Source organism: Vanacampus margaritifer, chromosome 1 (assembly GCF_051991255.1).
Source record: "Vanacampus margaritifer isolate UIUO_Vmar chromosome 1, RoL_Vmar_1.0, whole genome shotgun sequence".
NCBI lineage: Eukaryota > Metazoa > Chordata > Actinopteri > Syngnathiformes > Syngnathidae > Vanacampus > Vanacampus margaritifer.
The window spans coordinates 38,493,029-38,504,631 of record NC_135432.1 but is presented as its reverse complement, the minus strand read 5'-3'; the positions used below and the strand labels follow the sequence as shown (position 1 = coordinate 38,504,631).

At 38.5% G+C, this 11,603-nt stretch overlaps 3 protein-coding genes across 9 annotated transcripts in view; all 3 read left to right on the top strand.

The window, feature by feature from the left end:
* Window positions 1-2,831, top strand: part of LOC144040259 (uncharacterized) — a 33,576-nt gene extending 30,745 nt beyond the window's left edge. For 3 of the 4 annotated variants that reach the window (XM_077554321.1, XM_077554311.1, XM_077554349.1), the window contains 3 exons: window positions 402-467; window positions 1,300-1,353; window positions 2,714-2,831. Coding sequence is in view for 1 of the 4 variants with exons in the window: in XM_077554349.1 (XP_077410475.1) it covers window positions 402-412 (11 nt within the window). In the remaining 3 variants the exon portion in view is untranslated. The remainder of the gene's footprint in view (window positions 1-401; window positions 468-1,299; window positions 1,354-2,713) is intronic. The other variant, XM_077554331.1, reaches the window with a different exon arrangement.
* Window positions 1-11,603, top strand: part of ccdc135 (coiled-coil domain containing 135) — an 85,118-nt gene that overhangs the window by 59,228 nt on the left and 14,287 nt on the right. The window lies entirely within an intron of this gene.
* Window positions 2,894-11,599, top strand: LOC144040249 (uncharacterized). The gene is made up of 13 exons (XM_077554298.1): window positions 2,894-4,247; window positions 5,096-5,227; window positions 5,307-5,469; window positions 5,622-5,814; window positions 5,906-5,998; window positions 6,949-7,002; window positions 7,135-7,212; window positions 9,244-9,297; window positions 9,452-9,541; window positions 10,184-10,237; window positions 10,385-10,471; window positions 10,723-10,831; window positions 11,091-11,599. The coding sequence occupies exons 2-13, from the start codon at window positions 5,122-5,124 to the stop codon at window positions 11,591-11,593; spliced, it is 1,584 nt and encodes a 527-aa protein (XP_077410424.1). The 5' UTR covers window positions 2,894-4,247; window positions 5,096-5,121; the 3' UTR covers window positions 11,594-11,599.

Below are 11,603 nucleotides of genomic sequence, written 5' to 3'. Positions count from 1 at the left end.
ATATATGTGTGTATATGTACTGTATGTGTATATACTGTATATATATATATGTACTGTATGTGTGTGTGTGTATATATATATATGTATATATGTACTGTATGTGTATATGTATATGGATAGATCTTTTTTTTAGGTCTGTGTTAAATGTTTAAATTATCAATACTGAAATAGTCAATACTGAGCAGCCCCCGCAGTTACATAGTCCTCACAATGTTGTAGTTACATTAACCACTAGTGCTGACGGATTATTTATTTTTGTAATGGCAAATAACATTTGTTTGCATTCACAATACTTTAACCTATTCATTGTTCTTTATGTACTGTAACTGTGTAAATGCACAGGTACAGTCGTGTTACTAAGAATTGAATTTTATACGTATTTTTCTCTTCATGTGTACCAGGTTTCAACTGACGCACAATCTGAAGACATAGCTGAAGACGTAGTTGTCACAGACAAAGTTGACCAGGTGACTAAATTTCTTTTTGAATGTTGATGTTGAAATACATTTTCAGAAGCAAGACGTTGGCACAATATATAAAAAAATATCGTGTCGCACGAATGGCTCATGCAATATGTGTATTGCAAAGACAAGCAACAAATGAATATTGTATTGTATACTTTAGTCTGACTTTGACCAATCAGAGACTACCTGAATTGCGCATCGCCATACGAGAGAACCGTATTGAGGGGCATTACTAACAAAAAATAACTTAATTGGATAAGATTAGATCACAATGAGCATGCTTATTTTTCCGCATTGTGTATTTTTTTTCATTGGCTTATAAAAATCTATAGCTATACAGTAGATAGATATTTTTTTAGGTCCATGTTCAATGTCAAAATAATCTCCATTACTGTATAAAACAGCCATGTCGCATGTTTTGTCAATACTGTGCAGCCCTCATAGATACACAGTCCTCACAATGTCGTAGTTGTGAATAACTGACACTCTGAGGACAGTGTATTCATACACTGTGAGTGTAAAATAAGTTTTCAGGGCTTGGAGTTACACATACAGTCCTCACAATTCATACTCTGGTCAGGTATGGATTCTCTGAGGACTGTGTATTTTCTTGTTTTTGTTTCATTGTGAAAAATAGACGTCACCAATTTTCACAAACCTGTAGTGCAGAAGGATTTATTTATTTTTGTAATGGCAAATAAAATGAGTTTGCATTCACATTACTTTAACCTATTCATTGTTCTGTATGTACTGTACCTGTGTACATGCACAGGTACAGTCTTGTGTGTTACTAAGAATTGAATTTTATATGTATTTTTCTCTTCATGTGTACCAGGTTTCAACTGACGCACAACCTGAAGACGTAGCTGTCACAGACAAAGTTGACCAGGTGACGAGATTTCTTTTTGAATATTGATGTTGAAATCAGTTTTCAGAAGCAAGACGTCAGGAGTGAAGAGTGTAGAGTAGATGCTCGGGCTAAACTATATAACTAACAAATATAATCACAATTGTTTATGCAATGTGTATTGCCAAGACGTTCAAAATACTGTATCCAACAATACGCTTGTACTGTATGGGACTAAAATTTCTACAAGTCAACATTAAAAATATCTCAAATTGAATATTTGTTGGCAGTTTGGTGATTTAGATTATGCACTGTAGTGATCTTTTTTTCCCATTAATTTATTTATGGTGGATTTTAGAGGTGAACTCGCTATAATTTTATTAATTTTTTTAAACAGAAGTGTAAACATCAGGTAGTTTATTCACTTGTATCAAGCTTGGATAAATGTGCTTTATGTTTTGGACCTTTCGCTGCACTAGAATGGACTGGCATGATGGGTATTTTATCTTGTGTGTTATTTGTATCTGCAATGGATCTTTGTTTCATGCAACCAGGATTAATAGTGCAGGCATTTTCATTGAATGAATATAATTTAGTCAAGAGGATAAATTATGACCCATGTTTATACCGCTGTCTTTAGTTGCAAGCAGCTAAATGTTGAGCAATTGTCTCAATCTTAACGACTGTCTGACTCAGTAAAATAGAAAAGTCTACTGTAACTGAAGGACTGTATCACACAAGACCCGTTTTAGGGGCAATGCCATAGATTAAGCATATTAACTATCCCTCTTGTTAAATGCTTCATCTCATCTTTCGAATAAATGTGGTGACTAGATTTTTAATAATCTTTAGTATATGCACAAACTTTAGGTTCTAAATGCTTTTCTAGTTTGCTCCAGCATCTGGCACATATCCCGTTTAAAAAAAATGCAAAACTGCTTGATGATGAAGACCACCTATCTTTTGTAAATGAACTTTAGCACATTAGCCCATCAATGGCGGGAGCTACTTCTGCTGCGAGCGCTCGACACTTGTCTCAAGCTTCTACTTCGAGTGTAACATCACTAAGTAACAGCGAAGTAAAGCTAGTAAATATTTATGACCACCCGCCAAGAGGAACTTTAACCCGCATCCGGCAGGTGTCAATTTTAGAGCCACTGTATATATGCACATGTATGTGTGCGTCTACTGTATATATGGATATCATTGCTGTCCTGTGAAAAACACGTTTCCATTTTTAGGTCGCGGGCTGCTCTGTAGCGATCCTTCTTAGCGGCACGGCTTGTATCGCGGTGCGCTTTATAGTCTGGAAAATATGGTGGAAGTGTTTTTCACAGGACAGCGACAATATGTACATGTATGTCTGTATGTATGTAATAATTGTTTTTGTTTAAAAAATTAGGTTGCTGATGTATCCAGTTCAAGTGAGGATTCATCAGCAGAGGAATATGTTCCAGATTCTCACAGCACTTCGGACACTTCATACATTGAACCTGTTTCAGAAATTCTGAAATCCGAAGGTATTCCAGTAATGAGCTATTAGAAAACTGCTCAGCTTTAAGATGAGAGGTAGTCATGTTTTAAAGAATAAAATGTTCAATGTTCACTGACTCTTTTGCATCTGGTTTCATGTCTAGCTTATCCATTACAAAGATGTGCTTGACCTAGATAACCTGTTCACATAAGAAGCATTGTTTTATTAACATACCAGTTTCAGTCTGTCCTAAAGTTGTAACATGGTGCTCAAGGATCAGGTATGACTTTGCATTTCACAGTATTGTTATGCACAACAATGTGACCTTATATCAGGTAAGTCATTACACATCAATGCCATTTCAGTTTGTGTAACGTCAGAATGCCAGAACTTTCAAGTCACTTCAGTGACATGGTTGCTGTGTGCTGTGTAAACTTTGTCCTTGTAATGTGAGTTGGTCCTCATAATTACCATTTTTGCCATGGGCGTGGCTTATTTAGCTCATTATCTATGTCCTCACAATTACGGATTTTGTCAGGTTTTTCTTTTTTTTGTGTTGAGTTTTTTCAAGTTTTGAAGTGAAATTTTCCTGGACAACCCCCAAAAAAATGTTTGGGTGCAAGTCCCATCTCTCTGGCATTAGCAGAAAGGGGTGTCCCTGTAATACACAATTAAACAGGTTTGGAAAAAATGTCCTCATAATACACAGAGGCAAGTATGTGTGTGGTCTTGTTTTTGTTACATAGTGGAGCCAACATTCCGGGATTTCACAGAATTGTGGGGCCCACCCGTCCATGTTGCCCATTTTGATAGGCCCCACAAGCTTAGACCTCTTTTTGAGGATCAAGACTTGGTTTTAGAGTTTAGGTTTGAATTGGGTTAAGGTTAGAGTAAGGAATAGGGATAAGCAATCATTTTTGATGGTTAGGGTTAGGAGAAAGGGCTAGGAAATGCATTATGTCAATGAGATGGCCCCACAAAGATAGGAAAACAAATCTGTGTGTGTGTTGGTTAATGTGGTTTAGACCGACAAATGACCTGACATTTGTCCTGAGAAAAGTTGACACTTGTGTTTAGAGCGACACAGGCAGTGTCGGCCTAATTCAAAACTTGTTTTTTAATTTTTTAGGGTCTATAAAAACGTTTTTTTTTCTGTAAAAAGAGAAAAATATGGGCCTACTACTCAGCTAGGACAATAATTATGCATGAATTCATTTCTAAATATCTTATGAATATGATTTTTTGATCTGTCAGTGTAATCCCCTCGTCTGAGATTTTGTGTGTGTGTGTATGACATCCTACTGGCCGTTTTTTGTTATTGCACTTTCACACACACACACAAAAGTACACACAAAGGGGGTGGTGGCATGACGTGTAATGTGGGCGTGAGGTACACCGGATCTCCCGCGAAAGCGTCACGCGTCAACGTGGGACGCAGACAAACACAACGCAGAACTGCACAGTAAGTAACAAGCATATATTCATTGTAAATAAACCCAATTTAATGAGAACACGGTTATTTTTGTTCCGGTGAGGTAATTTCATCAAGGCAGGGCAACTTTTTACGCTGTTTTAGAAAGGTTTCATGATAGAAAATGAAAACTTTTTAATTCGTTTACGTAGATGCCTCGTTCGGTTGTTGCTGGTTATTCAGATATCTAATTTAAACACGTACGTGACGGTTGCTCCACCATAATAATTATCTCATATTAGGACAGGCGGTTGGGATTAAGGATGGATGGATTAATTTTCTCTACGAAGCGGATATTTTGCCGTGTTTTAAAAGCTCACGTAGCGTTATTTTGCCGTGAACCGCGCGAGAACAAGTTTGAATTCTGTGTCGGCAAAATAGCGCTAGCAGGAGAGTTGCCGGTAGCCTCTCAGTACTATATTTTGCTGTGAAACGCGAGAGAACTACAAGTACTAATTCTGCGCCGGCAAAATAGCGCCAGCAGAAGAGTTGTCGGTCTCGCCTTTAACAGCTATCTTGCCGTGAGTCGCGCAAGAACTACAAGTAGGCCTACGAATTCTGCGCCGGCAAAAAAGCGCTAGCAGGAAAATGTCCACTGCCTTTTCTCTAACGTTTGTATTTATCTTTAGCTATCTGTTACTTAATTAATGAGCGAGCTTGAGCATTTTCACGTATTGACAATTCCGAGGTGACGTCATCTCGCATTGAAAAGCATTAGACTTTGGATCGTTGTAGTTTGATTTGTGAGGATTATTTTGATTTCAAAATATGAGATGTTTATATTATTGTTTATAACAATCATTTAATTTTTAGAATCTTTACTTTTTCTTTGGGTACAGAGGCTCTTGATTTAAAAAAGAAAAACATGCCAAGGCAAAGGTGTTTGAATCCAAAAAAAGAAGCAATGCTTTATATCGATACCGGAAGAGACAAACATGGACTTGATGTGAAATACATCAGTGAATTCAAAGGTAAGATACATCTAACAATAACAGTTAACTAAAAAGTGAATCTTCCACCTGACTTAATTATTATTTTTGTCATTACTAGGGAGAGGGGTCTTTGCTTGTGCTTCTTTTGAAAAAGGAGACTTTCTGCTAGAATATCGTGGTGCACTTCTAAGCAAACAAGAATGTGAGAGGAGACAGAGATTGTACCATGACAAAATGAAAGCATTCATGTTTGAGTTTCACTTTGACGGAAGAACTTGCTGGTGCGTATTAAGTCCTAGATCCATTTAATTAGTCCATAATTTGTTTAGACTCATTAGCTTTGAGTCAAAACCCGAATGGGATCTTAAATCAAGAAAATCAACACTACCAAGTTCTAACTATATAATATTAATAATTGGTTTTCTATTTGAAGTGTTGATGCAGCAACAGAGGATGGGTCACTAGGAAGACTGGTCAATGATGACCACATCAACCCAAATGCCACAATGAAGTATTTAAATGTGCAAGGAAAGCCCCATCTGTGTTTATTTGCGACACGGGACATTGACCCAGGAGAGGAGATTACATATAATTATGGTGACTCTGACTGGCCATGGAGAAGCAAGGTAATCATATCAGAATGTGATGAGTGGTTAGTGATCTGAAAATCAGTATTGACTGAATTAAACTCATGACGTTGGTCAATTTAAACCTCAGGAATCTGGCCAACAAAACACGTCCACATCCCAGCTCACCATGGAGGAAACTACATCTACAGCGCCCATAGATGCTCTGAAATCTTTTCAAGAGGTAAATCATGTACACTATTTTAGTGCTCTTTTACAGTCCATACGCTATGTACAGGTTAGGGTTGTCACAATACTAAAATTTCAAACTCAATATCGATACCCAGGAAAATACTTGATGCTTAATACCATTCAATACCATACCAAAAGATATACTAATCCTAAAATAACAAAAATAAATAAGACAATCACTTTTTCACATGCAAATAAATAATTTAAACAAATGAAAGAATACGCCATATTAAAAAATGCCACTTTATTCTATGAATGACTGTCTGAGCCTGTCGTATCTTTGGTCTTAATTTTCTTTGCGGTTGGAAGTTTTTTTTTGTTTTGTTTTTTAAAGACAAGCATGTCAATGTGCTCCTGTGCCCTTCTTGGCTTGCAAATGAGCCCTGAATTTACTAAAAATGAGGCACAACTTGAAGCAGCAATGCACGAGCACACTAAGCTAACCATGAGGCCGCGGCTAATGGCTAATAATAAAACAACAGTCACTTACTGAGCATAAGTCTAACCGCGGTAGCCAACTAACGGCTAATAACAAAACAACAAGGCATCTGGCTTTTTCTTGTCCACCAAAACTGGCACGTTTAGCCCTCCTGCCACCACACTGGTCATACTAAGCAGCTGTAAAACATAGCTGAACAAGCAAGGTTGCAGTGTGGGCTCTCCTGGGTGCGGGAGCCTGTCTGCTGAGGCAGCGATGCTAGTGGAGTGTGCACGGCTGAAGCTGCAGGAACGCTACCATGTATCGATAGTATTGATACCATTACAAAGTGATATCGTATCCGGATACGACGTGTTTGAAAAGTATTGATACTTTTGACAACCCTATTAAAAGTACACAACGTGAATGGATTTTAACGCCATCTTTAACTCTTAAAAAAAACAGACAAAGTTTACCACTCATACATGTCTGTGTTAAATGTTTCTTTCCTGTCTCTTTTGCAGCATTCTGACGCAGAGAAGTCTGCCCAAACCTCCAGAGTTGAACACATTGAACAGGTACATGTAGTTGTTCAATAGATTTCAACGCCATCTGGCAGTTAAAAACTGTATGCATATTTCTGCACTTTCAGTGAATTTGTAATCAAACATCATTTCTGTGTGTATTGTCTCTGTATTTTTCTCTTTCAGTGCATGATGGAGACAAGGCACTCCTCAATGAGTTTGAGCCAGAATGACCTGAGTCCACCGCACAATAGTTCTCAAAAGGTAAATTACTTTATCACTAATGAGTGTCATTTAGCATCCAACTACAGTAATTGTTTGCAGTGCTCTATCAAGTTACCAGTAATATTTTGGTGTACAGATAAACTTATTGAAGGCTTGATAATATTTTGAATAGACCGAGTGTGTGTGTGTGTGTGTGTGTTATCACCTAGATTTATTGTGTATTGGACTGACACATTTCGTGATAGTATTTTCAAGTTTTAAGTCACAACCTCATCCATAGGTTTGAATGTGTGTGTTGTGTCCAAGTATGGCATAGACTGACACTGGCATACACTGACTTTCGCCGAGAAAGCATTTCCTGTAGAAGTTGTCGCACTCACCTACTTGTGTGTGTGTGTGTTCACATAATCTCATGGTTTAGAGGGACATTTAACCTCATTGTATCTTTAAGTCTTACAGTCACCCAATGTCACCTTTCTGTGGAGTTGACTCACTATACATACAGTATATAAATATACTTGGTAGGCTGTTGTTTAACTCTTTGACTGCCAGACGTTTTCAAAAACGGGTTGTCGCCAGTGCCAGCCGATTTAAGCATTTTGAGTGATCTTTCAAGGTCCACAGAAAATGTTGTGTTTGGACTATGGAAACACACATACTACCAAATGAAAGATTGGACTCTCAGCTTCCATCAGAAAAAAAAAGTTTGTTTCTACCTTATTCCGTTCTTCAGTAATCAACAATAGAAAATGGTTACTTTCACCGAAATTCTCTCTTTTGAAACAAAAAACGGAGAAAAAGAGCTTTTTGTGAAACGATGTTATTTCATGCACTCTAGCGAATTGTACACTTCTTTTTGTCCATGAATGATGCCACAAACACCTAAATAGTGCTTTACTTCTGTAAAACGCTTTCACCAACAATGAAAAAGTGTTTTTTGATTGCAAAATACGTTTATTTCCATTCAACAGTGTAACAATTTGACAAAACAATTTCGCAAACTATTTACAAATGTGTGCAACTGTGGTACTACTTACAATTATGTGGATGTTTCAAATACAGTTTTTCCTTTTGTAACGCTCTCCTGCGTGCAAGGAGACGCCAGGACTCGCACAACAGTTTACTTTCACTTTCACATTGGTCCGTTTTGCGTGCAAACGTTACACTTTCTTGACGGCCTTTTTTTCCGGGGAATAAAAAGCAAGTAGCAGACTGTACACACTTCCTCCGATGAATATGCATTGGACTCGGGGCACTCTCCGTCGTCCGATCGAACGTCCGCCTGTGCGTGCTCGGTTGCGCTCCGCGTTACGACACCGTCATAGCCGCCGCATCAGCGGTTCCAATTTCGCCGTCAAGCTCGGATTCACCTTCATCATCATCGAGGATGATCACCGTCGTCATCAATGTACTATTTTAGCGTTGGTCGATGCCTTTCGTCTTGTAAGTGTAGAGCTGCTTGCAAACGCTCGCCATTGCCCGTTCCCTCCTCCATCTAGCTCCATCTAACGTCTTCTACTGCCGTGTCAATGCTTTCCAACCACGGAGTCACCATCATCTTCATCATCGATGATGATCATCGTCATCAACAATGTGCTTTTTAGCGATGCTTTTGGTCTTTGAAAAAAACGGCTCTGGCGTTAACTCCTCGCGACCGGCCGCCATTTTTCCTTTGTTTTCCATTCTGATCTCCTGCTCAACGCTCTAGCTCCGCCTCTACTGACGCCCACCCGATCTTGTCAAAAGAGAGTCATCGCTGCCCTCTAGGGGCCAAAAATAGTCATTAGGCTCACGAGACCTTCTTAAAACTTTCAGGAGAGCTCCGCAAGCCTTCCCAGCACCCGTTTCAAAAAAATAAAAATGGGAGGACGTCTTTTAACGTCTTTGGCGCTCCTCCGTAGGTTTTTGCAGAACGTCATTTAACGTCTTTGGCAGTAAAAGAGTTAAATGACCTAGCATAAACTCTGTGTTTCTTGATCCTGCATCACTCTGAATCAGCAATGTAATGTAAAGCGATGTCTCAATGAAGGTATGTCTATGTTTAATGTTTCCTTCCTGTCTCTTTTGCAGCATTCTGACGCAGAGAGGTCAGCCCAACCCTCAGAGGTTGAAGATATTGAACAGGTACATGTGGTTGTTAAATGGATATCAATGCCATCTGGCAATTAAAAACTGACAAAGTTTACCGCTCATGCATATTTCTGCAACTTGAAACACATTTGTAATCAAACAGTCTGATGGCACCTGTGTGTATTGTCTTTCTATTTTTCTCTTTCAGTGCATGATGGAGACAAGGCACTCCTCAATGAGTTTGAGCCAGAGTGACCTGAGTCCAGTACGTCGTGAGCCACTCAACAATTCTCAAAAGGTAAATTACTTTATCACTAATGAGTGTCATTTAGCATCCAACTACAGTAATTGTTTGCAGTGCTCTATCACGTTACCAGTAATATTTTGTTGTACAGAGAAACTTTTTGAAGGCTTGATAATATTTTGAATAGACCGAGTGTGTGTGTGTGTGTGTGTGTGTTATCACCTAGATTTATTGTGTATTGGACTGACACATTTCGTGATAGTATTTTCAAGTTTTAAGTCACAGCCTCATCCATAGGTTTGAATGTGTGTGTGTGTGTGTGTGTGTGTTGTGTCCAAGTATGGCATAGACTGACACTGGCATACACTGACTTTCTCCGAGAAAGCATTTGCTGTAGAAGTTGTCGCACTCACCTACTTGTGTGTGTGTGTATTCACATAATCTCATGGTTTAGAGGGACATTTAACCTCATTGTATCTTTAAGTCTTACAGTCACCCAATGTCACATTTCTGTGGAGTTGAATCACTATACATACAGTATATCAATATACTTGGTAGGCTGTTGTTTTTGAAATTACCTAACATAAACTCAATGTTTCTTGATCCTGCATCACTCTGAATCAGCAATGTGATGTAAAGCGTTGTCTTTATGAAGGTATGTCTATGTTTAATGTTTCCTTCCTGTCTCTTTTGCAGCATACCGACACAGAGAGGTCAGCCCAACCCTTAGCGGTTGAAGATATTGAACAGGTATATATGGTTGTTAAATAAATTTCAACGCCATCTGGCAATTAAAAACTGTCAAAGTCATGCATATTTCTGCAACTTCAGTGAATTTGTAGTAATCAAACAGTCTGATTACACCTGTGTGTATTGTCTCTGTATTTTTTTTTTCAGTGCATGATGGAGACAAGTGACTCCACATTGACCTTGTGCCAGGGTGACCTTAGTCCAGCACTTGAGCCTCAGACCAGTTCTCAAAAGGTAAATTACTTCATCTCTAATGAGTGTAATTTAAAGTTCAATTACAGTTAACGGTCAACAATTGTTTCCTGTGCATGTCAAGTCATCAGCAATATTTTTGTGCTCTGAGAAACTTCATTGGATGCTTGATAATTGAAGTCAGAGTTTGTACATATTTGTTCATCTAATTTTTTTTTTTTTGCTAGCAATCCCACATGCTTATTAAATATTTTGCTAACACTTTTTAAATAAATACCCCCCTTCCCCCCCAGGACTGTTGGAAACACCTTCTTGAGGTCTCAACACTGTCACCCTTTGACAAGTGTGTTCTATTCTTGGGACCTATATCTTCTTTTACATGGACTGGATACAGATGCAAAGGTAAACCATATATTGATAGCATTGCTTTGAGTCCAAATTTAGACGATACAGCCAGAAACCAAACAAATGATGCAAATGGCCACCGAACAGTTGTCTGCATTGTGGGCATGATGTAACAATTTAATTACTGGCAACTCTTCTTACACAATATAAAATACAGCACTTATTGGTACAGAGAAGAAAATTGTTTAAATAAGTTATGTTGTAACTGTAACTGGCACTGTTTGTTTGACCCAACATTTTCTAACTCTGTTCACAGCATGTTCAAGAGTCTGGCATCTGTCCTGCTACAGACGGAAGAAAGCAGAGGATGAAATATTGGACTCGGATGAGGAGCAGAAATCTGGAAGCAAATATGTCCCTGATTCAGATGATGATTCAGATTCAAGCATGACTTTGGTGCCTCATCAGTCTAAAGTACGACAGAAGGAAGGAATACCAGCCTTACCCACTAACAACTCTAACAGTTTGGACACACATTTTCCAAATGACGCTGGCACATCAAAATGTTTGCTCACAGATGTCATTGCTGGCGAAACGTCAGATTCAGAAATTTCTAGCAAAGACTCATCAAATAAGCATGTGAAGAACAAAGATAAAAAATCTCTAGAACATCTCAATTTGACCAATAGAAATTACTGTTTTGTTTGTGGTAAGCCACAAAGCAGACTGACTCGCCACCTGAAAGTACACGTCTCACCCAGAAGTTTCATATGCATTTTACCTCCCTGGTCACTCTCAGGAGCGCAAGACTTTGTTTGAAAAAATGCGA